This window comes from Eulemur rufifrons, chromosome 29 (assembly GCF_041146395.1).
Source record: "Eulemur rufifrons isolate Redbay chromosome 29, OSU_ERuf_1, whole genome shotgun sequence".
Taxonomy (NCBI): domain Eukaryota; kingdom Metazoa; phylum Chordata; class Mammalia; order Primates; family Lemuridae; genus Eulemur; species Eulemur rufifrons.
Window position 1 is genome coordinate 45,559,780 of NC_091011.1, and position 26,809 is coordinate 45,586,588.

General features: G+C 35.3%; 1 protein-coding gene across 1 annotated transcript; it reads left to right on the forward strand.

Moving 5' to 3' along the window:
- Nucleotides 1–1,841: 1,841 nt before the first annotated feature.
- Nucleotides 1,842–12,273, forward strand: BET1 (Bet1 golgi vesicular membrane trafficking protein). The gene is made up of 4 exons (XM_069462010.1): nucleotides 1,842–1,988; nucleotides 6,445–6,569; nucleotides 8,970–9,026; nucleotides 11,155–12,273. The coding sequence occupies exons 1-4, from the start codon at nucleotides 1,970–1,972 to the stop codon at nucleotides 11,308–11,310; spliced, it is 357 nt and encodes a 118-aa protein (XP_069318111.1). The 5' UTR covers nucleotides 1,842–1,969; the 3' UTR covers nucleotides 11,311–12,273.
- The last annotated feature ends 14,536 nt before the right edge of the window (nucleotides 12,274–26,809 follow it).

The following is a 26,809-nucleotide window of genomic DNA, read 5'->3' on the forward strand; positions in this document are numbered from 1 at the left end:
ATTCATCTCTAATAACTTTATTTACCTTCAAACACCAAGAAGAGTTAGAGATTTTATTTTAAAAAGTGAAAAAGAAAAAGTAGAAAAATGAAAATAATTCCCTCTGGTCACTAAGTCAACTGTAGTCACATTTAGTAATTATTCTTAAATTATTAAATTCATCTTTCCTGCTTCATCTTTGAGCATAAAATTTTTTCACATAAAATCATCCTAATTTGAGACTGGCAATGGTAGCAATAAATAACTATTTGGATTTTTAGGTAACAAACAAAATATGAACGAGCTTTGCCTGTCTGAAGCTATCTTCTTGTAGACTTTTTTTCCCTTTTAACTATAGTTTATTCTATGTCTTCCTACCATGTAAGGGAGGCAGTATAATACATTTTATGTAATTTACTCAATCTTGATAAACATTAGATTTTAAAAAACATTTTTGCATTTATATCGCTAAGCCTTCATTAAGTAAGATGATTTAGATGATTTCTTTAAACATGTTTTGATTATAGAACTTTTTTTTTTTAATCAAAAGAGGGGACTGTTACAGATTGTAAGTCAAAAAGGGACACCTGGCTATCATTTCTCTTATTGAATCTTTGGTGATAATTTTCCCTGGTACAATCCTTTTAATTCCATTGCTTTTAGAGGATGGTGGTTTATTTTATTGTTATGAACATTGTTTTTTTCTCAAAACACTATTGGATTAAGTTTATTACCCAGGTTAAAAAATTGTTTTCATATTTTTTTCTTTTTTACCAAAGCAGCTTTAAAGCAGAGATTTAAGCCACTATTATAGTCAATGTTAATACTGTAATGGGAAATTGACTATGCGGAAACACTGAATGGTCAGAGATTACATTTTCAGAAATCCCTAGTATGGAGATCAGTCAGTCCACTGCCATACAGTAGCAACGACAAAACCACAAACACCCATTAGATTTTGAGCATCTACTGTGTATCAGACTTTTTGTTTGTTTTTAAATCCCCTTATCTTCTAAAGATTTTTCAAAAACCATTATTTCATTGTATACTCACAATAATCCTATGCGATAAAACTAAATTCTAAAATTAACCTCAATACCAGCGTCACCCCGCCTCGCCAACAAGCTTTTAAAATTCCCAAACTGGCACTATTACCATGTGTAAGCAGTATTTCAGTACCCTTTGTATAAGTTAAAAAAGGTCTAAGTGGTAAAAAGTTTAGGTGTCCTTCGGTCCCTTTAACAATTAAAAGTCTTCGTTCTTTATAGAAGCGCAGCAAATGCAGTACAGGGAACACTTAAGTGACTCCGAAGAGACCCCACGCCTTTCTATGACTGCTCTATTCTGAGCAGGACTTCTCCTCCAAGGAACCCACCCAGTTTTCTCTACTGAGGGTGAACCGGCACAAATCGGTCACTTCTGTGGGTCTCAGATTACTCTTTTGTAAAATGAGAAACTTGGACAAAGTTTTCTTACTTTCCCTGAAGAAACTCTGGAGGTGGGAGGAAGCACAAGGCTGAATCAGACAAGATAAATCAACCACCCTTTCATGCATGGTCCGGGAGGAGCAGTTCTACTGGGTTAAACTTGGGGGCCAACACGCCTAAGTCGGGGTCCAGGGGGCAGCGAACACAGCGGCGGTGAAGTTGGGAGAGAGAACCGGAGTCGGACCCCTGGAAGCAGTCGCCCCTCTTCCGGAAGTGCCGCCCGCCCCTGGAACTGGGTTCACACCACGCCCCCCGCCTCACGCTTTGCTCCTGCATTGAACTACATTTCCCAGAATGCCATTCAACCGTCTGCGCAGGGTGCCAATAAGCGCCCGGATGACGTCATCAGCCGGCGCGGTGTTTAGAGTCCAGCGCTGTCGTGGCGCTTTGGGGAATGAAGTTGGTGTTTCGTGGGACCCTGGTACTGAAGACGCGGTCCGGGTGACCCCTAAGTCTTTCCTACCACCTTCTCCCGCACACTTTTCCCTCTCTCCTCTGGCAGGATGAGGCGTGCAGGCCTGGGTAAGAAGAGTGCTGAGGTTCGAAGTTCGGGGCCCTAGAACCGGCCAATGCTGGGCGCGGGTGCGCGGGAGGAAATCGGACCGGTCTTCTGTCCCTGGCATTTGGGTCAAATAAAACGGCATGTCTGGAGGGATCTTTGGAGGCTGTGCCAAGTGGAAGCACACCGTTTGTTCCAGATCCTAGGAGTTTCCTTAAGTTTGATTCAGACTCAAGTTTGGGTAGTCTGCTAGAGAGAGTAGTGGAGGACTGGGGATGGGATATGTACAGGTGCCAACTAAGTAGTCGAATCTTTTAGTGTTAGTGACTGTCTGAGCGTGGTTATGGAAACTCCTATGTTTCCCAAAGTTCAGCTCCGGTTTCTCTTTCAATACTGGCCCTGGATTTTGGTTTTTTTCAGAAGTGAAATTTGAAGAGTGGGTGTTGCACACGCAAAGCACACTAATAATGATCATGTTAGTCTGGTAACAGTGAGTTACAAAGGTGAAGATACGTGTCTTTACTGTTAAAGACCCTGGTATGTAACATCAGGGTCAAAGGTGATTTTAGCGAGAACATTTATCTGAACCTTGTTTCACTGTTAAGGCAGTAGAACGTGGTAAGATTTGGTAACTTAACATTTGTTCTTGACCTGGTTAAGAAGCCCTCTCATCGAGCAGCAGGAATGAGTTAGGCACCAGAAATTTTGGTGGGCACTATAATAACTCACAGCTATTAGAACAGCATTTCCTGGTTCTGAAGCTCTCTATTAGGACATGATTTTTTTTCAAAAGAGAAGACCCTGCTAAATCAGAGTACTATATTTCAGAGAATATATGAAAAAAGAGACTGTTACCTTTCTCAGTCATTGTAGTAAGATTGAAAAAAAGAGTAAAAAATTTTTTCCAAAACTGTCAGATATGTAAAGTCAAGGAAAATTGCCAATAACTATATACTTGTATATTGATTAATAAGTTGTGGTATGAGGAAATTTTTTTAAATGAAGTTTTTATGAATAGAAAGTGGGCCAGGTAAATTGGAGAGAGAAAAAGAAAAAAATTTGAGTAAGTTTAGTTTTATATGTGTAAATGTTTTTCTTTTTCGTCATTAAGGACAGCAAACATTTATTGGATACTTGAGTAAGCTCTAAGTATACGGCTATCTGTTACCCTGTTTGTGCTCCCAAGCTTCCAATCTAGCTGGAAAGTAGGAATATGTGCAAAGATAAGTTATATTGCAAGGTGATAGTGTACATCCAAGTACCAGCTAAGTTCTACAGATAGTGAATGTCTCAGAGATTTCAGAGATGGATCATTGTGTACTTTATGGAGACATAGGAACCTAAACTAGACCTTGAACAATGGAGGGCAGGAGAGGTAAGTTCCAGATGGGATGATGACCAAAAAAGTACAAGATGTAGAACTAGAATAACGAATGGTGTATTTAAGGAATGATGATTAAGCCATTTTGGTTGAAGTAGGGGACATGGAACCACATTGTGGAGATCTTTGACCGCCAGCCCAAGGAGTTTGGATTTCATCAGTAGGCATTTAGGCCCTTTTGAATCTTTTTTTTTTTTTTTTTTTTGTCTGCAGTGTGCCATGTTAAATTGCAGGAAAGGGCCTTGAGAAGTGGTTTTCAGTCCTGACTGTACATTAAAATCACCTGGGAAGTTTTTAAAGCATTGTTACTTGGACCTCAGCTCAAACCAGTTCATTAGAAGGTTGGTTTTTTTTTTTTTTTTAGCTCTGTGGTTGAGAGGAGAGTCGATTACTTAGGTGACCATTGTTATAATTTACATTTGTGTGAAGTGAAGTGACTAGGGCTTTTTGTAAATTTAATCTTTCTTTTTTTTTAATTATCAATGTGTATTGAAATGGAATTTTAAATTTGGGATAATAATGACTCTGATAGGTATCTATATGCAGAAGCTGCCATACTTCACGTGAATCTCTAAATGATTTTGTTAGGTTATTGATAGACCCTACCCAAAAGAAGTAGCATTTGTCTAAATTAATAAATGCTGAGGATGATCTTCGGCACTCACTAGCTTTTCTACAGCTTTGCATACAATAATCCACATGAAAAAAAAATGGTTAAATCTGGAATTTAACCAGATTAGCAACTCTAGCATTTTGTTTGATTTTTTTTTCCCATTATATTCAGGGTAGATAATAGTTTGAGAGAAGATCAACTCTTTAATAGAAGAAATCTGCATTGAAAGATTTCTGAGCAATAAAAAAATGAGAATTTCAGTGTGAATAAATGCAACAGTGTGGGAGAACTCTAAAATTAAGATAGAAAAAAAGAGGCAAAACCAAGAAAGTAAAGCAAATAGCTATTAATTTAGAGTGAATTCCTTGGTGATATTGTCAAGTTATCAAATTTAATCAGTCAGCAATTATTTATGAGGTAAATGTTATGTACTCAGAAATTTAGTCGCAGAAAACAAGAAGATTGTCCTTTTTTTTTTTTTTTAAAGGATTGTGGTCCTTATTAGAGTTTGCACAGAGTGTCATTAATTAATAGAGTGAGAATGCATTTTTTAAATAGTGATTTTAATTATTGAATGAGGGCAAAGCATTATGCCCAGTACTTGAGTTCTTAACTTTCATACTAACACATTTGGAGGTCTTCGTAAGTAGTATATTAGCAGTTGAGGGAAAATTCAGATAGTACAACTCTCTTCTGTTTGAAACATGCTTGTTCAAGATTTTGTTGTGGTTTCTGTGGTGATGGAGATTGTATAGGCGTCTGCTGCATATATAGTACTCATTAGGTACAGGGAGATATAGAAGAAGCATGAGATACTGTCTCTGCCCTTACAGAAGCTTGTGTTTCCATTCTTGACTAAGGTATGCACATTAAAAGTTGAATAACAGTGAAATCAGATTCTATTCATTAATTAGTTCATTTACAAGTATTCATTGAGTGTGCCTTACAGTGTGTGTGTGTTTGTACGTTTATGGGGTATATACAGCAATGAGTGAAACAAACTTAGACTCTGTCCTTGTAGTACTGTCTTGAGTGCAATATTAGTGTTCATACAGTGAGAACTGTAAGAATTCAGTGGAAGTTTTGCTTCTTAGAGAAGATGACATTTGTACTGTGCCTTGAAAGAGCTTCTTATTCACACATTTACCATCCTTCAACAACCTACTGTTACCTCCTGTCCTTCCAGCTCTTACTGTCACTGCTGCTGCATCTGCTCTTTGACCATATGGAGTCTCAAGTTTTGATATCATCCCTTTCCCCTACATTCTCAGGCCATTATTGAATCCACTCAATTCCTGTCCATTCTAGTCCCCATAATCCAGATATTCAACCAGTCTTTTGGCAAGCAATCTCAGTCTGTTCGGACTCTGTTCCTCTGTAGCCCCAATATGTAAACCTCCAACTCTTGATTAGTCTAACCATCTGGCTTCTCATGGGCTAACTCAGGCTCATGAGCCCTTCTGTAGAAAAATTACACATCTAGGAAGATTAAAGCACTGTAATGTATAGCCTTGAGCAGATTTGTCTTATCCTCCTAGTAATCTTGTGCAGTCCTGGTCACTTTTCTCCATTATTGTCCTTACTGTTTACTCCAAATGATCACCCATTTTTCAACAGATATCCCTTTTTCTCCATTTACTGAGAAAAGTAATGGCAACAATTATGTTTAAAAAAAAAGTATAATAATTAACTAGTACTCTGTGCTTTCCTCTCTCAGTCCTCTGACACATTTATGTATGCATTCACTGTCTAAGGCTCACTCCACCTGTTCGATTGCTTGATAAATATCAAGTACTATATTAGGCAGGAAGGTGGGAACTGCATTCTCAATGTCATCCCCTAGAGCTCCATGAAAGTAGCATCTAGAAAGAGCAATAGACACACGGTAGTTCTTCAAATATATGTTGAAAAATGAATGAATCCCCCTCTTCACTCTCAGCTAACATTCTGCATAAGTTACTTCATCTCTCTCCTAGAGCTTTAATTTGCCCCATTCCACTAGGGCTCATCCCCATTCAACTCTCTATTTAAGAGAAAGAGATGCTGGTAAAAGACCTTCCTTCTGCCATGAGTTCCCATACCGCTATATTAGCTGCTTTCTCCCTTTCCCTTTGTAGCAAGGCTTCTTCAGTGGGTAGTTGATGTTACTACATTTAGATCTTTTATTAAAATATATATTTCTATATGAGCAAGGAATGTATCCTGAATATCCTGTGTGCCAGTGCCTATTTTGGTGTCTTTTGGGCAATTAATAAACAATAAATGTTTATTGAAATGAACTGAATATTCTTTGCTTAAGAGAGGGTAATAGAAAGAATTGGTCTGATCTCCGGTTATTAACTTTTAAAAATTCATTTAAAATAATATCTTATACACATATGGTCTGCAACGCCCTCCGGGGGTCTTTTTTGGTTTTTTCCTATCAAGGTTTCAAAAGTGGCTTCTGTTTTTGCTCCACCTACACTTGTGACTCTAATCCCTGCAGGTGAAGGAGTCCCCCCTGGCAACTATGGGAATTATGGCTATGCTAATAGTGGGTATAATGCCTGTGAAGAAGAAAATGAGAGACTCACTGAAAGTCTGAGAAGCAAAGTAACTGCTATAAAATCTGTAAGTATATATCGGATATTTTATGTGTTTTAATTTATATACATATATATACCATATACTTATAAATTATATACTTTTATTGGTGTCATACCAGGGAGTTCAGTTACCCAAATACTATGAATTTGGTGATGTCAAAGTACACTCAGAATTTAGACCATGCTTTGAGTAGGTTAGAAAATATGGCAAATCAAAAGATACGGTATTCTTCTTTAATTTTTTTAAACTCCAGCAGTTGTGTGTGGCAAAATCTAAAATGCTATGTGCTGTCTGCTGTAATATCTGAAACAGCTGTCCCATCTTCTACCCGCAAGTAGCTCTTCTCCTATTTTTTTTTTTCTTCTAATCTCCTAAGCTGCAAATCTCAGTGTTTCTTGTTTCTACCTTCGCACCTCATTTCAGTCACCAAGTCTTAAGCTTTCTTTCTAATGTTTCTCTCTATCTCTGTCTCCTGGTTTTCTTAGTTGAACTATTGGGGGAATCTCTTTACCTGTCTGTTTCTGTTTTTTTGTATGTTCTGATCTGAGCCACATACTGTTGCCACAGTCATCTTTTTAGAGTATGTTTAAAATTGCATCCCGTACACCCAGGAGTCTTCAGTGTCCTTCCATGATTTAATAAAGTTCACACTTTGTTGCTTATTGGGATAGGTCCTTCAAAGGTTGGCCTTAGCTTTTCAGACCTTATCACCCACACTTCCAGAATGTGCATGTGCTTTCTGCCAGACAAATAGAGTGTTCTCTGTGTCCTGTGTATGCTTTCACTTTCCATATCTTTGACCACTCCCGTATCTTTGATCACTCTATTTTTTTTGCCTTGGGTATTCTCTTCCTCCTTAACACTGACTGAAGTCTTGCTCATCCTGAAAGGCCCCACTTCATTGCACTCCTCCTTCCAAATTTTACCTGATTATCATATCCAAAAGTAACTTTTTTCCTTATAAACATAAGACTATATTGCCGTTTCTGTAGCACTTATGCATAGTGATTTGCACTGGCATTATTTATACATAAAAGAAATTTACCAGAATGTAGGGGTTTCTATTGTACTTTCTTTTATATTGTACACAGCACTTAGTATAATTTTCTAATCAGTGATATTAATTGATTAAATTTGTATTAAATAAAGGAATTATATGAAGATGATTTTAAGAATGTATGTGATTGATTCTGCATTATAATAAACATGCTATACACTTATAAAGCATTTAGTAGAAGCCCATGTTGCTAGAACTTAATTGGTATTTCATTATAGTCTTTGGAAAATTGAATTGTATTCAGCCTGGAGACTACTATATTTTGAAACAGAGTCATATTAAAGTCATATTAAACCAAAAGAAGTTGATTTATGAACTAAGTGATTTTGTATAATGTTAATAATTTAGAAAATGTAACATTTGGAAAGGCTTAAGAATTAAATGCCTTAAAACAAAACAAAACAAAAGCCCTTCAATATTGATAATTTAGACTCCTTATTAGAAGAAAGCTGTGATGTCCTGGAAATTTCTTTCCTTGGCATGAATGATAGTTGTAAAAGTAGTTGGGTGATTTGAACTATCTAGCTTTATAGATACTTTATTGACTCTGAGTTGTTAAATTTTGGGGGAAAGCTCATGTTTTGATCTATAGAATTTTAGTATAGTTTTATATCATTCTTATCCCATATGCTTTCACTCAAATTAAGTTGAGAACAGTATTTGCAATGGTTTGCCAAGATTTTCAGTAGTTGATTGTATTTATTTAAATATCTTGGAAGTGGAGCCCTTGATGAATTTGTCCTATAAAGTATTAGGTAGATTTTGGTTTGGATAGCAGCTGTAATTACCTATTATATTGTTTCTTGTAAGGTTGGGCTCTTTTCTGCATAGCTTCAGTATTTAACTAATTTGTAAATTTGTTTCTAATTTATTATGTTTTAAAGGAAAAATATCTTTAAAACTAAAGAAATAATCAATTTAGACATATGTCTAAAATGTCATATTTCATTAGGAAAATATTTAATACTTATGTCTGGATTTGAATTGGTCATATGGATCCTTGTATATCTTTTAAAATGCTAGATGGAAAATGCAGATAAATGCTTTTGTGTGAATAAAATAAAGAGAAAAAAGCTTGCAAGTATAAGAGAACCAAGGAAAAGTATATATATCAAAATTAAAAGATGGAATTGAATATTAAGATTAAATCAGAATGAAGAGCAAAGAGAGAATGTCCATAGTTTAGGGAAGTACACATTCTAATTTTTTTATTAATTTCAGTGGAAAAAATATTAGAAGAGAGTATATCCCATATTTCTAGAAGCAGTTTCATTTGAGGAAATGTGTATGCTTATAATGGCATTATTTTCACTTTATAACATTTGAATACGTTTATATGAGTAATAATGTGTTTGCTTTCTTTATAGCTTTCCATTGAAATAGGCCATGAAGTTAAAAATCACAATAAATTATTAGCTGAAATGGTAAGTGGTTATGTTTTTAACTATAATTTGATCTAATCTCAAATTTATTAATAGTTAATCAGGATTATCATTTCAACATTTATTTACTTTGAAATAGATCTATAGATCTTAAATCCTGGATTCCCATCCATTTATATCTAATGTATTTGGAATAACTATAAGGTTTATTTTGGCCATACTTTTTTCATTTTTCTTCTTGCCTAACACATATAAGTGAGAGAAGCAGGTAGATGCCAGTGTATCTTTAATCCTGGTATTAGAAACATTGTTAAAGACTCAAGACAAATTAGAAACATTGTTAAAGACTCAAGACAAATAACTATTTTGAGTGGTCTTAGAAATCACAATGGATAAAAACTACAAGTGATTTTTTAACCAAGCAATCAAAAAGCACTTTCTGTCCAACCAAAGAAATGTCTTTCACTTAGTGGAAACTTACTTCTTTTGCATAATTTCCTAAGGATCACTTCTGAACAAAGTGCTTGTTGATTTGAACAGCCTGAAGCCTTTTATCTCTAACAACATATACCTTTTCTTGTTAGAGCCTCCTTTCATTCATTAATATTTATTTTGGATGTCAAACTTCTCTGGGTCTTCCCTGGTTTCTCTACATCCTTTTAACATATTGACTGACACACTAGGAAAAAAAATGTTTTTCCCTGGGGCCATGGTGTTTTATTATGAAAATAGAATAAAAACTTCAAAAACAAAACGATCCTTTCTAATTTAATGAAAAATTTGTTATTTTTTATTGTTTTCTGTGCACGAGTTATATGCAATTAAATTGTCAATATTAATTGTAGCAATAAGAGCCTCAGTTAGTAAGATTTTCATGAACCAACTCAGTGTTTTGCCCAGGGGGCCACCCATCAAGTAACATGTATGCTACAGCATGGCAGCGTGAGTTGCTTGTGCACCAATCAGCTCCCAAGGTAAAGAGACATGTGAGTTACATATACTTCATGAGGCCCCAGGCTCAAAACTAGCGTGAGTTAAATACAACTCATGTGGCAGGTAATGTGTTAAGATGGTACTATTCAAAAATAAATTTGGCATTATGATCTTACTAAGCTTGTGCACTATAATTACCTAGGGAACTCTTTAAAAATACAGATGCCTGGTTCTCACTTTAAGTATACTGATTTGGATTTTCATAGGGAGGGATCTAGGCATATATATTTTGAAAAAAAACATCCCAGGTGATTCTGATGCATAACCATGGCAAAGAGTCATAGATCTAAAGTCCGTGAGCTGTAGAGAGACTGAGCTATACAAAGGCTATTATTATGCCATGGCTTTTACATCTCAGGATATTCAGATTTTATGAAAATACCTGACATTTCTCATCCATACCTAGTCCTCTCATCTTCAGAACTTTCCTAGCTATGTTTTATTAAGGTAGTTTTTCCCCATCCATATTATAGCGCTTACCACATTTTACCACCTCTATATGATATTCTCTTAACTTTTAGTAGACTCCACTGTATTTCAAAGTCAGCTATCTAAACAAAAGGATCTTAAAAGTAAAGGTACATTTAATATACCTACATGATGAGTGCAATGCGCACTGTCTGGGGAATGGACACGCCTGGAGCTTTGACTTGGGGAGACAGGCGGTACGTGGGCAACGTATGTAACCTGAAATTCTGTATCCTCCATTATAAGCTGAAATAAAAAAAAAAAAAAAAAGTAAAGGTACATTTAACTGCTAACCATATTAAACTTTGGATGAATTTCTTTACTGGGAATCCATTTGATGTTGGAGAGCAATGCCACAAAAAAGGGGGGGAGGAAACTGTATGTTAGTATACAAACTGCTTACCTTTGTTGTTAATGTTTGTCTCCCACGTAAGTAGAATAATTCCTAAATAGTTTTGAGTTTTTGAATTATTCTGTGGAGCTGAATCAAATGTTTATTGGGCAATGAAAGACTTTTTTATTCATTGAGAGAATTGCTTTATTTTGCATGAAGTAATCATGCTGTTTATCCAAGATAATGAACAGGCTTCTGAATTGATTAAACACAGAAATTGTCATTAAAAATGTACTCTACTAACAGTTAATTACCTGAATATTGTAGACTATTACAATCTAACTATTATTTTTTATTTTCCTTCTCCTCTCATAGGATTCACAATTTGATTCTACAACTGGATTTCTAGGTAAAACTATGGGAAGACTCAAGATTTTATCCAGAGGGAGCCAAACAAAGCTGCTGTGCTATATGATGCTGTTTTCATTATTTGTCTTTTTTGTCATTTATTGGATTATTAAACTGAGGTGATGCAAGTAAATGTGAGTTTAGAATTTGTTCCATCTTAATGGCTTGGAGTACTTCTTTGATAAAAATCAGCATCAGAACATTCCTAATTTTCAAATACTATGGCCTTTTCCATTGAAGATTCTTGAATCTTGCTTGTTTTGTAAATCACATTAGATAATACAGTGCTCTTTGAATACTGTTTCTTGATGACTCATTTTAGCCCCTATTTTCAGGGGTGTTGAGATGGTGTCGCTACCATTTTTTTTTCCCCTACTGTTTGCTAACTGTCACATTAAATAGCATTATAGTATTCTGTTGTTACCACAAACATAGGTTTATGTTCCATGTAAAGAAACTTAGTGGGAGAGTAACAGAATGCTTGAAGAGCCTGATTCTAAGCTCTTAGGTGGTGAACCACTGATAGAATGGTAATTAAATTTTCTTCAACTGTCAACTGTGATGATGTACTCCCCTTTCCTCCTTTAGTTAGTTAAAATTGTAGGCCGATTTCTTTTTAGCTACAATCTTCCTAATAATTTTTGATGATATGACCCTTCTTCCCTCTCTGTCCAAAGACCTCATTCTTTAAATAAAGCTTATTTCAGCATATTTCTAGTAGGGCCCAGTATGCATGTGTATCAGTATAGGTATTGTGTTATATTAACTTTGTAAATTCCATTGACTTGTCTTATTAAAGTTTTATGATTTTTGGTACTTAGATATGCCATTTGATTATCATTTGTGACAGAATAATGTGAAGTTAAGTAATTGCTAACCTCCGGCAATAAAGTGTTCAAGAAAATTAATTGCCTCTGCTTTATTATATGCTCAAAATAGATATTGAAAATACTCAGGCATTGAACTTGGAGTTAAGAGTATTTTTGCTTTAATCCAATGTATTTGTTTATGGAAAGCAAAATATAAAGGTAGACTGTTGAGTAAAAAAGAAATATTAAAATATTGTTAAATACTCTGTATTGCCACTGTTTTGGATTTACTGATTTATGGGCTCCAAAAATAAATTTGTAAATAAATATATTAATTGACTCTGTTGCTTCTTTAAGTTTGTTATATTCTTGACAGAATCTTAGAAATGGACCTGAAAACCCTGATTCCAACCAAAATCAAGCAAAATCAACATTTATATTATGTCAGAACTTGCTTCAAACAAATAAGCAAAACTGCACTTTCAAAAATATCTTTAATTCTTTCTGTTTTTAGTTATGAATCTGCCCTCATTGATTTTGCTGAGATTTCAGTCCTTTTTGCTTATCCCTAATTACCTGTCAATTCAGGTCCTATCTTTTCTGGCTGAATTTGTCATTTAGGCCTCTACTCCACAGGTTAAAAACACCAGCGCTGAGAGGGGTTAAATGACCTAGCCCTGAGGTGTGATGGGAGAGGCACTGGTTTGAGTTAGATGACCTGGGTTCAAATCTCTTTTCCTTGGTTTCTTCATTACATTACCTATTTCATAAGATTGTCATGAGAGGTAGATAATATATGGGAAAAGGCCTGGCACATGGTAATCACTAAATAAATGTTAGTTCTTACTATAATTAACAGAAATTAAGTGTTAGAAAAGAGAGTTATTTTAAGGGCAAGACAATAGGTTGGTTTCAGGCTTTAAGGTGATGATCTAACCTCCAAGTGGGTATTTCATCAGGCAATTGGAGAGTGAGTCATTCATTCAAGAAAATTTTAACTGTGTACTCTGTGCCAATTATGTGACACCAGAGTTCGGGAGACTCAAAAATTATTGTCAATAATTAAAGTTGCAAAGAAATGGGAAGAGCAGAAGGCCAAAGAAAATGAAGCTGAAAGCAGAGGAGAATCCATAATGGAAATATAACATATTAGGAAAACCAGCGATGGCAAGAGAAGGATGGATTTCAGTATTTGGCTATTTTATTAAAGTATTTTGTAAAGTATTAAGGCACTTTAAAGTTGGACAGTATCATCAAGAAGGTGGAGATTTTAGGAAAAAGGGTTTGGGTAATGTAAAAGTGATTCTCATCACTGCATAGTTCAACATTTCTTATTTTATGATTTTTTTTTTTTTAATTTAAGAACTGCCTATAGTAGGTCCTTACTTAGCATTTCATATCACTCCTTCACATCACTATGTTTGCCGAGATTCCTGGCAGACAAGAAACTCCTCTGGAAGCACTGGCCTGTCCTTGCCCCACCAGGATCCTCCTGCTAGCACCCTCTTCCTTCTAAAACATATGTAACACTTTAAGCATCAGAATTCTGGAGCAGGGAACCCCAGCACCTGCACCCATAAGAAGCTTCTTGTTCTATAAATAGTTTTCCTAATTTTTCAATGCTCTCAAATTTCAAATTATGTGTGTTGAATTTACTTTGAGAGAAAATTTAAAAAGTGCTTGATTTCATTCAGTCATTAAATAGTGTCATCAGGCCATACTGATAAGTAAACTTTGACTAAATATTTGCTAGGTAGCAGAATAGCACCATGGCTAAAATGGAGTCGCACTGGCTGAGCATAAATCCCGGCTCCACCACTCACATTATGACTTCGGGTTGATGACCTTTCCGTCTCAATTACCCTATTTGTAAAACAGCAATAAAAATTGTGTGAAAATACACTCATAGGCTGATAGTGATCATTAAATAAAATATTGCCTGTAAAGTACCTAGAATGGATTCTTGGTACTCAATGGGAGATATTAAATATTCTATTCTATTACTTTTCCTATAGTTACATTATTTTTAACTTTATTCTATTTTGGAACTCAATGACTTATGGTTTAAGGTAAGGAGCTTGTTTGATGTTCTTTTTAATTTCTGAAGTGCCAACCAGTTATTCTCACAGTAAATATTGAATAGTACTCCCTTTTTTGATGCTGTTGTTATATAGTGTTATAGCATATAATAGGATCTTTTTCTGGTATACGTATTTTGTTTCATCCAGTTTTTTATCCTTGCACCAATACCACGCTATTTTAATCATTGGGATTTCATAGTGTTTTACTAGAGAACAAATATTTTTATCTATTCATCCTTTCTGATGAACTTCAGCATATTTTGATAATATTTTAATAAATCATAGTAATTTCTTGGCAGGAATCACATTAATCTGTTATAATCTACTTGGAAAAAAAAAATCCTCTAAAAAGTTTCCATAATTAGAATGTTGGATTTTGACTCCAAGCAAATTCCTCATTTCCTTTCCTTATATATGTAATGGTATGGTGGCAAGCCAGCTCTCGAGGCAGGGAATGTAGGGGTGGGGAGAAGCTCTAATTTGTAGTAAGTTTTTATTTCTGTGGTATAAATACTCCCACCACACTTGATTTCAAGCACCATTGTGACATCTTGGAACACAAGAGCTGTGAAAATAACTGCACAATTGGCTTGTGCTAGTACACTCTGGCTATGTTGATGATAAATGTTCTTTTAAAATATTTAGAAGTTATTTGCTTCCCAAATGAGAACCTCTCACTTAAATTTTAATAGAAAAATCTCAAGTGACATGAATTTAAACTGATAAATTAACTTGAGAATAATACTTTTCAAAGGCAATGGCCACTTAGAAGATCATTTGTACATTTTGCATAGGTTAACTTTTTCTCACATGTATAGATAAATCTTTGCTATATTTATTGACCTTCCATCTTCTGGTAGTTCAAGTACTGTGTATGAATGACATATTAAAAATATAGGTGGTTTGGTTATTGTTATTCTCATTTTCTCCATGGTTTTCCCTCTAGTTAAATGCTCTAGCAAGAAAGCTGGGATCATTTTGTACATTTCATATAGCTTTGCTCACTTTGCATATATATATTGGCCTCTAGGGTTTGTCTTAGCCAAGGAATTCAACTACTCTTTACCCTTTTGGAAGAATTTTTCATGAGCCTTTGAAAGACTACCATATAAACTGAAGAGATATGCAACCTGGAGCAACTGGGCTGAAGGCCTCAGCCTCCTGAGTAGCTGGGACCACAGGTGCTCATCACCACACCTGGCTAATTTTTTATTTTTTGTAGAGATAGGGTCTTGCTATGTTGCCTAGGCTGGTCTCAAACTCTTGGGTTCAAATGATTCTCCTGCCTTGGCCTTCTATTAAGTCTTAAAATAATCTTTCCTTAATCTTCAAAATGAACAGAAAAATAGAATACATATAAAATGTTTTTGAATATGCCGATAACTCAAAGAGCTAAAAGTGAAACTACAATTTGATCCAGCAGTCCCATTACTGGGCATCTACCCAAAGGAAAAAAAAGACATTCTATAATACAGACATCTGCACTTGGATGTTTATAGCAGCACAACACACAATTGCAAAGATGTGAAATTAACCCAAGTGCCCATCAATACATGAGTGGATTAATAAAATGTTGTATATGTATACCATGGAGTACTACTCAGCCACAAAAAACAATGGTGAACTAGCACATCTTGTATTATCCTGGATGGAGCTGGAGCCTATTCTACTAAGTGAAGTACCACAAGAATGGAAGAAAAAAAAAACAACACCATATGTACTCACCATCAAATAAATTGGTACTAATTGATCGACACTTACATGTGCACCTATGGTAGTAATATTCGTTGGGTGTCAGGCAGGTGGGAGGGGGCAGGAGAGGATGGGTATATTCATACCTAATGGATGTGGTTCACACTGTCTGGGATGGGCATGCTTGTAGCTCTGACTCGGGCGGGACAAAGGCAATATATGTAACCTAAACATTGTACCCCCGTAATATTCTGAAATTAAAAAAAGAAAAAAAAATCAAGCATATACTAGGTGTGAGACTCTAAAATTCATATATACTTAGCTAATAACTTATAACTTTAGTAGCTAAAGAATAATGCAAAATATAATCACATTATCCGTTGTAAATATAAGTATTTTTCAAAGTCTTTATGACACTTAAAAAGAAAAACTTACGTTTAATATTTTCTTTTGACTAAGTTAACTTTGCTAACTTCAATATGGGTCAGTATTATCTAAATATTATATAAAAAATTTGTTCCTATCATGCTTTTACAAAAATTTCCAATCAGGGTGTGATTCATATGAAAGCAGACAGATAAATCTGACTTTGTTAGTATTTATGGCTTCTCTAATGCCTACAATGAATTTAGAAATTAGTAGTAAAAACAAAACACATAGCATAAAAATGTCTATATAAAACAGATATTAATATATAATGAAAAACTTTGTCAGGTTATCAATTTACATTTTAAATGAATCTAATTATTTCTCCTCAACTTTATCTCATTAATGAATAAACAGTCCTACCAGTTGGCAATTTATTAAGCTTTCTGCATTATTTAATAATCCATTTGCTTTAGAACACAATATAAACTCTCTTAAATTCAAGAAAACTGGAACATGAGTTTTATGTAGCCTGTGTTTCAGAAAAGTTACTGGAATAAAATGGTTTAGTTTGCTTATAGACATTTAATACTTAGTTCCTTTAAAAAGTCTACTTATAACATTTTAATTCCATATTAATAAATATTTATATTTAACTTATTTAAACATCATTTAAAATTTTTAAAAGGCAAGTTGAGTTTGTTTTGTTTACACACACACACATACAACAATTCCAAGGAGTACAAATATGGTGACATTTATGAAAGAGATTCATGCTATTGGATTAAAATTCCTTCAATAATTGATGGATTATTTTCTAGGCTATTACTTGAAAGACAAGCATATGCCTGAATGGTGTATGCTAATCAGCTCCCTTCAACTTTCTTTACTTTGCACTTACTTCTCAGGACTAAATAATTTCAATTTAATTTTAAGCTATTTCTAAAATACAATTTAGAATCCACACAGAGAGCTTTTTAACCTAGATTAATAGGGATATAGAAAACATTCTTTTTATTGATTACATACTGTTTTGTCTTCAAAGCCACAAGATGACCTTTTTCCCACGGGCTCAGTGCAAACTGAGCACTGAGGACATGGTGTATTTATGACTCCAGCAAAAAACTAGAAAAACACAAAAATGTCGTTTGCACTCACAACCAGTCACATAAAGCTACTGGCGATGCCAGGCTCCTTACTGCGAAGTTCCTCATAGGTGAGACAAGACAAATTGTGAAGTTTAGTTCACCTTTCCTTTTACATATAGTGTATCTGAATCCACCTTTTGGGCATGGCTAGCAAACTGTCTTGAGTCAGTTTTTCAGAATTCTCTTTCTAAACTTTTAAAATTTTAATTATTTCAAAAATGGAAACTACAAACCTATTTCATAAAACAATAGCATTCTAATATTTGAATTTATAAATGATTTTAATATACTTGCTTATTTTCTTTTTACCTTTGTATGTCCTAGAATAAATCACCAGGAAGTTTTCATGTAATAAGGTTTAATATAAGTGAAATGTGTGTAAGAAAGTGCAAAGGAAGAAAGAAGAGAGACAGAAAGAAAATCAAACTTCAGTCACTTTTATATTTATATCGTATTCAACCTAAATTATATTCATCTTTTTTGGAGGATGTAGACATTCTTAAGGGTAGGCAAGCAGTATAAAAATATTATATGTTAAGTAGTTTGCTTTTTGATTAAGTGTGCTTTGCTTTATCTGACATATGGTTTTGTTTCTAGTAATGGAATGATGTTGTTTTCAGGAAATTTAATTAATTGCTAATTAGACAATTCTTATTGGTACTAATCTATGCGAGGTAAACTCAAAATGGTTTACTTTTATATACTCATGAATATTTAGTCATATAAAAATGTGTGTCTTGATTAATAACATACCAATTTCACTTACTAACTGTACTTCTTTGAGTATTAGAGGCACAACATTGTAGCCATTAGGGTTAATTGAGGGCAAAAAATTATTGCTAAATTAAAATTCTTCTTATAGTTTTCCTTTTAATAAAGCTGAGGGAAGATGGGTTAAAATTGAATGTCCTGTCTACAGGGTCAAGCATGGATGTCACTTAATTAGGCAGAAGTGGCAGAACAATTGAGGAAAGCTGTTTAATATTCCTCCTCTTCCCTCAAAATTCACATTTCAACCACAAGAGGTTTATCAACATCTCTGATCCAAGTTGGTCAAGTAAGTAGGGCATTCCATTCCAGAAAGCCAGATTTTTTTTTTAAAGAAGTTTTTCTTTTTTGTTTCTAAGTACAGCCATGCTGTACTTATTGCTTAACAATAGGGATATGGTCTGAGAAATGCATCAATAGGCGATTTAGTCCTGTGCAAACATCATAGAGCATACATATACACACCTGGATGGTATGAGCTTCTACAGACGTAGGCTATATAGTTTAACCTATTGCTCCTAGGCTACAAACCTGTACAGCATGTTACTGCACTGAATACTGGTAGGTAATTATAACACAATGGTGAGTATTTTTGTATCTAAACATATTTAAACAAAGAAAAGTGCATTGCGCTACAACATTGCAATGGCTGCAATGTCACCAGGGCATAGGGATTTTTCAGTTCCATTATCATCTTATGGGATCACCGTCATATATTTGGCCCACCATTGACCAACGCATTGTTATGTACATGACTGTAAGCAGATTTAACTCCTGGCTTTAGCCAAGAAGTCTGCATTTCACTCAAAGCCCTACAGCAGATGTGTAACCCACTTAGATGACAATGTAAGTGACAGCTTCTCACTTACTAGGGAATTTCATTGGCACATAAATTAAAGATTTATTCATATGAGGGTTTGGCACATCACTGGTGTCTGCAATTAGGCACATCTAGTCAGCCTAGCGTCCGTGTTTTGCTGCCGCTGATGGTATAGTCATCACCTTTCTTCACATCTGTTATCTTGATATCTATTGCAAAAGGTAATCAGAAAAATAGAAGTTTTATTTTTCAGCTTTCAGAACAGACAATCCATTCTCATTCATGAAGGGCAAATGGTAAATATTAGCAACTTAGAAACTCAATTCTTTAAGTCTACCATGGACTTTCAGAGCTAAAAATTTCCAGTCTATTCACTGGATTACAGATTTTTGAATTGCAAATGAGACTATATTTAATTTAAACATATTATTTTATAAATTCAAGGTTCTGGCCTGCACACATTCACAGGTATAATCAAAAGATAACTGAGGACTAATTAAATCAAGAGGACATGCAAGGGTAGAGCAACAAAATCAAACAGATTTGTTTTTCTGGTCTTGCTACCATGAACTCCGATTATCCCCTTTCTTGTTTCTTTTTTTTTTTTTTTTTTTGAATTTTTTTTTTAAATTTCAGCATATTATGGGGGTACAAAAGTTTAGGTTATGTATATTTCCCATGCCCCTCCCAAGTCAGAGCTTCAAGCGTGTCCATTCCCCAGACAGTGTGCATCACACTCATTATGTAGGTATACACCAATCCCTACCCCCTCCCCACATCTGCCCAACACCCAGTTGCTGTTCTTTCCAAATGTGCACTTAGGTGATGATCAGGGAAACCAATTTGCTGGTGAGTACATGTGGTGCTTATTTTTTCATTCTTGGGATACTTCACTTAGTAGAATGGTTCCAACTCTATCCAGGAGAACATAAGAGATTCTATATCACCGTTATTTCTTATACCTGAGTAATACTCCATGGTACACATATACCACATTTTACTAATCCACTCATGTATTGATGGGCATTTGGGTTGTTTCCACATCTTTGTGATTGTGAATTGTGCTGCTATAAACATTCAAGTGTAGATGTCTTTGTTATAGAATGTCTTTTGTTCTTTTGGGTAGATGCCCAATAATGGGATTGCTGGATCAAATGATAGGTCTACTTGTATCTATCTAAGGTATCTCCATATTTCTTTCCACAGAGGTTGCACTAGTTTGCAGTCCCACCAGCAGTGTATGAGTGTTCCTGTTTCTCCACATCCACGCCAACATGTATTGTTATGGGACTTTTTGATAAAGGCCATTCTAACTGGAGTTAAGTGATATCTCATTGTGGTTTTGATTTGCATTTCCCTGATGATTAGAGATATTGAGCATTTTTCCATATGTTTTTTGGCCATTCTTCTATCTTCTTTTGAAAAATTTCTATTCATGTCCTTTGCCCAATTTTTGATAGGGTTGTTTGATTTTTTTCTTGCTGATTTTCCTGAGTTCTAAATAGATTCTAGTTATCAGTCCTTTATAGGATGTGTAGCATGCAAAATTTTTTTCCCATTCTGTAGGTTGTCTGCTCTCATGACTGTTTCTTTGGCTGTGTGGAACCTTTTTAAATTAATCAGTTCCCATTTATTTATTTTTGTTGTTGCTGTGATTGCCTTTGGGGTCTTCTTCATAAATTCTTTGCCTAGGCCAATGTCTATAAGAGTCTTTCCCACATTTTCTTCCAGAATTCTAATAGTTTCACACCTAAGGTTTTAGTCTGTTATCTACCACGATTTGATTTTTGTGAGAGGTGAAAGCTGTGGGTCCTGTTTCAGTATTCTACATGTGGCTATCCAGTTTTCCCAGCACCATTTATTGAATGCACAAGTGCAGGGACACAGACCAGTGGAACAGAACAGAAAATCCAGACATAAAACCATCCTCATATAGCCATCTAATTTTTGACAGAGCAGAAAAAAACATACTCTGGGGAAAAATGATTATCACCTTTCTAACCATTAACTTTAGCTATGAAAATTGCAACAGAATTGGTATGAAAAGAAGAATGGAGTGAGGGGAGAAGATTAAAGGTAAAGACATTTAAATCTCAATGTCACAGGAGGAGCACTGTGGTTCAACTCAAACTTCACAACCATCAACTCTAAAATGTTCTAGATCCTTGGTCTATTAATTGCCCTATTAATTGCTTATCAGCTTTGAGGAAGTTGTTTAAATGATTGTGTCTTATTGTGGGAGAATCTTGAGCTTGAAATTTAGTTGAAGAATGTCTATATTCATTGAGTCCTATTCCACTGGCTCAATCTACCAGTTGTAAGAGCTGGATAGTTATTCTGTTAAAATCACATTTACATTACGTATATGAGGTGATCTTTTGTACCCAAAGTTTTCCATTGTTTAGTTTGAATACAGGGCTATTTATTCTGTTTAATACCAGCATCACACAGGTCAATAACAATAGTGATCATTTATTGGGTCAGAAATGGTTCTAAACATTTTGTGTATTTTAGCTCATTTAACCCTCATAATATTCTTAGGTGAGTACTAGTAATAGCCTTATTTTGCACATACAATTCTGGCCCAGAGCCATTAAACAACTCAAAGTCACACATAAAGTTTGGAATTCAGGCAGTTTGGCCCCAAATCCTGCATTTTTAATCACACACAGTGCTGCCTTTGTAGTTCAGTATAAGACTGAAGATACATCATAAAGTGGGAAGAGGACCAAGAAACACTTGGGCCTGGTTGGGGGCCTGGTTGGGCAAAGTGGCGGAGACTTTGTAGGAGAAGGCAGAGATACAGAAGTGGAGAAATGAATTAGTAAAACTATCTTGCTAGGAATTGAGCCTGATAAGAATTCTGAATTTTCAAGATGCACAGTAAAGCTAGCCATTCTTCATACCTTCTGAAAAGCCAAACTATTTTAATCTCCTGACCTCTAAATTTGATTTTAAAAACTCAGCAGCTGAGTTTTAGAGAATGTAGTAGATGTAAAGAAATCTTTCCAAAATATCTGATATTTCCTTTTGTCCTGTGGAGCAATATAGTATTAACACGTGACTCAATTTTCCAGGGTGCAGCATTTATTCATTTAGCCATATTCATGCATGAATTCTCTTAGAAGACTTTAAAAAAAAAAAAAAACCAACAATTTGTCTAATATTTTACAGAGCTCTGATTTGAATATCCATCAAGCATTTAAAAACACAGTCTGGGGGCTGTTCTATAATCCATTATCTTAATAGGCTTGTAGCAGAAATGATTATATAAGGAAAGAATGACAAGCTGATCAGTATTATGTTTTGCCACTCTAACTACAACATTTTTTTTTAACCCATTTCATTTATCTTTGCTTCTGATGCAGCCAATTTTCAGGAAAGAAAGTGGCCTTCTCCCATAGAGGGAATGCCATCTCAAAAAAGAAATTATAATTAATGCTCACCTGTCTTGGCAGAATGGCATTTTAACAGTACTAAAATGTTTGACACAATTGACCACTAACCCTTCTCAGATGTACCAGGTTTAATAGTGTCTCCTGAAGATTCATGTCTACCCAGAACCTCAAAATGTGACTGTATTTGGAAATAGGATATTTGCATATATGTTATAGTTAAGATGAGGCACACTGGGCTAGGGTAGGCTCTAACTCAATAATGAATGTCGTTATAAGAAGGAGGAAATTTTGTGGGCACAGAGACACAGGAGAATGCCATGTGGCAACTGAGGCAGAAACTGAGTGATTTGTCTACAAGCCAAGGAGTACCAGGAATTGCCAGTAATCACGTAAGTTAGGAGGAGACAAGGAAGGATCCTACCCACAAGCCTTCAGAACCTGGCCCTGCCAACACCTTGATTTTGGAGTTGTAGCCTCCAGAATTGTGAGAGAATAAATTTCTGTTGTATTAAGCTATCAGTTTGTATAATTAGAAAACTAACACATCAGCCACTGCAGCACCAAGGGCCAGCTAGGAGTTCCTACTATGACGTACCAAATACACAACATGAGACTCTGGAGAATAAAATATAGGGCTCTGGCTACCGTATTCTCTTTAGTGCCAACTCAAACCTGTGCAGTCAATCCTATGGAAATTCTAGGAAATATTTGCTCAAAGACTTCATTTTTCCCCCATTTTTTCCTTTTGCAATGCATGATCAATAGATTAGAGAATTGAGTTGAATAAATGATGTAGCCAGGTTATTAGAGACAAATGCCTAAAATGAAGCTGAAATCAATGCAAAGGTTCTAAAATGAGGAGCCACTAATGGTTTGAGAGGACACTAACCCTTTCCAGCAGATACAGTATACTTCTGTCGGCTTGTAAGCATTATTTCCACTAAAATTTTGTACAAAGCCACTGCTCATCTTGATTTGGACTTAGAAAACTTTTAGCTACATGAATGTATGTCAAAATTAATCACTAGTACAAAAATGTTACATATCTTTAAACATATATGAACTATCATGAATTTTAGTCCCCTAAAAACATTACAAGTTTCAGGAATTTTTCTTATGAATCAGAGACCAGATCATATCTCCTTCTGAGTTCACTATATGAAGGTGAGCCACCAATGCAATAATCTTTGAAAGACAGAGTTAATTTTGTCATGGCGTGAAGGAATAATTAATAGAGAAGTACCCCATAAAGTCAAAGACAGGTTGTGTTAGAATTGGGAAGAGTAATGTGGCGTCGAATAACTTTTCTGTCACTGATAGGAAATCAGACAATGACAGATCAAAAATAATCACCAAACCATTAGCCATGCCTTAATCATTGAGTGAGTGCTAAATAGTGAATCCCCATGAGTCTCTCCCTTAAATCCTGTCCTAGGCCACCTCTGGTCCTCTGATGCTGATTTTTTTGGCATCAGGACCACTTTTGGATCTAGAAGAGGGAGGCGATTGTCTGAAGGATACAGCCTGTACCTTATCTCATCAGCCCTGTGATTTCCCTAGTATGAGGTTAATGACATCAGAACTTTAATATTTATGAGAAATATAATACTCATATACATACATACTTCAGAAGTAATAAAAACAACCATTCTTACAGAAATGTGTAGAGATGTTGACAATATTAAGTATAATTTAAACAAGCAAAACTATCCCCTCTCTTGGAGATAAGGAATAAAATTCTGTATTATCTATTTCTTGTTTGCTTTCCCAACTATAAGTCTCTAGAGAGCAGGGGTGGGTTATACATACCTAGTCTTTATTACTGATGCCCAACACAGTATCTGGCATGGAGTAGGAACTCAATGGACTTAATGAATAAATAAATAAATAAATAAATAAAGTAAGTAAGAGACAGATGAACCAGAATCACCAAAGTACAGAAATCTAGACACCAAGATAAGTAAACTTGTTTATGATGGAGAAATGTAAATTATCATGGGATGCCAGAGTGAGAAGTAATCAATGCATGGCTCCCAGAACATTGGAAATATCATCTTATACTATGTTTCTATTTGATAGAAAGTCACACATTACAATGAGCAGTTTCTTGTTTTATCCATCAGTGGAGATTTCTTCTGGACATTAGTGAAACTGAGTCAGGGCTTGATGCTGCAAGTGAGTGAAAATCTACCATAATCCTATGTGTTTTTCAAAATTTGACTTTCTAACTATGATTATTAGTGTTTTTACAGATATCATCCATTGTCCTAGTGAGTACAAGCCTTTGTAAGGAAGTGCACTTTAGGCCATACTAGTTTCTTGTTCAATAGCAGGTGTGACAGTCACATGTAGGTTGGGGCTTAAGTTTAAGCTCAGGTCCCCTCTAACCCACATTGCCATCAGACTCCTATGTGTCTGTAGTGGTTGGTGCAACATTAGGCTCCATTACAGAGCTCCATAGATTGGGGTGGTTTTATGCACAAGCTATTTTTTTTTTTTCCATTTTTCCTGGTCTGTATGCCCCGAGAATAAGGCAAGAAACAGCATATTTGCAAGAATATGCCTTTAAATCATTGCTTTTATGTTCATCTTTCTTCTATGTTCAATTTTCCTCATACTAATGAAATACTTTAAAGACTTGTTCTTCATCTTTGATCTTTTGCACTTTTAATATGTTATTCCTGCCTGTGGGCTTCTTTTCTGTTTAACCCTGCTTGGGTCCTAGTGCAGCATATCAATTTGAGAACTCATGAATTTTTTTCCATTTTGAAGAATTTTCATCCATTCTTTCTTCAAAACTTGCCTTACTTCCATTTTCTCCATTTTTCTTTTGGTAACATTAAATATGTGTTGGGGTTCTCGTTTTACATTTCTTAATACACTTTTTCTTTTGTCTCTCTGTGCTTCATTTTAGATAATTTCTTCAATTCTGCCACCTGGGGATTTCATATTCTTTCATTTCTTCCTATAGGCATTTTGTTTAATATTTGTAATGTTTTATCTATCATTTCTATGTGTTTGCTATAGTTCTGTATAGATTCAGCCTACCTTATTGCTGTAAATTTCTCCTGACTGTGTTTTAGAGTAATCGACTCTTCCCTATTTGCCAAGTATTTTCCTGGATTTAGCACTGAGAGTCTCACAGCTGGGGCAGGCCCCCAGTACAAACTGAGATGATTGATCACTCAATTGCTTTTTGTCATTCCACATTATGCAAGAAGTTTAAGGTCATGACTTATTTGCATTGCCTCTGTAGTGAGTCATAACAAAAAATGTCGTCATGTTCTTCCAAGTAAAATCTTTCTCAAGTACTGTGTTGGTGCAGGTTTCCTGGAAAACAAAGCCTGATTCAAAAGCTTATTGGGAAGTAAATTTGAGGGGAAAAGATCATTAAGGCAGAGAAGGAACATAGCAAAATACAAAGGGAGTACACTACCGAGCTGTCCACAGCTGAAAAAGAAAAACAATAGGTTGCTGAGTCTCACATCATTTCCCTAGAAAGACAATTCCTGGGGGAGACAAGTGATTTATCAGCTGGCTTCTTCTTGTCTCTTTGTCTTTCATTGGTTGAAGTCTTCCCAGGGACCATTAAATCCACCATACTTGTAGGTAGTGTTGCCCAGGCAGCCACTGTGGAAGCGACAGTGGCCCCACCTGGCCATAGAGCAGGCACTACAGTCAGCAGTGCCAATGGGAACTGGTTCAAGGGTGGTGTGGTGGCAGTGGCAGCAGTCACCAATAGACGAAACTAGAAACTGTTAAGTACCGCACTTCCATGCCGGAAGTTGGAGAGCAAAGGAACACAGGATTAAAACCGGACACAGTTATTGACAAAGTAAATTGTCAGGTCTGTGAGAATCAGTTCTGCTTGTTGTGTGCCTTGGTCTATTCCCAATGCCTGCCTGCTCAATAAATATATACTGAGTAAAAGAATTTATTGGACCCAGGCATTGGGAATAGAGGGTATTCAATTTTGTCAAATGTTTTTCTCATGTGATTTTTATCCTTTATGCTGGTAATGTTGTGTATCACATTAATTGATTATTGTATGTTGAACCATCCTTGCATCCCAAGGATAAATTCCACTTGGTCATTACGGTGTATGAGCCTTTTAATGTGCTATTGAACTTAATTTGCTAGTATTTTGTGGAGGATTTTTGCACTCATGTTATTGGCTTATAGTTTTCTTTTCTTGCAGTGTCTTTAGCTAGATAGGATAATTCTGGCTTTATAAACTGAATTTGAAAATCTTTCCTTCCCTTTAATTTTTTGGGAGACTTTGAGAAAGATCAATATTAATTCTTCTTTAAATATTGGTAGAGTTCACTAGTGAAGTCATCTGGTCCTCGACTTTTCTTTTTTGGGAAGTTTTTGATTACTGATTTAATCTTACTAGTTATAGATCTGTTCATATTTTCTATTCCTTCATGAGTCAGTCTTGCTAGGTTGTATGCTTCTAGGAATTTATCCATTCCTTTTAGAGAGGAAAAGTTGCAATGTTGCTTATTCTTTTTCTCCTGAGGGAGGTCCAACTCTTTCC

Coding starts and splice junctions, on each gene's coding strand:
- BET1 (XM_069462010.1), top strand. Junction 6,570..8,969: donor AAGTAACTGCTATAAAATCT/GTAAGTATATAT, acceptor CTTTCTTTATAG/CTTTCCATTGAAATAGGCCA. Junction 9,027..11,154: donor ATAAATTATTAGCTGAAATG/GTAAGTGGTTAT, acceptor CTCCTCTCATAG/GATTCACAATTTGATTCTAC.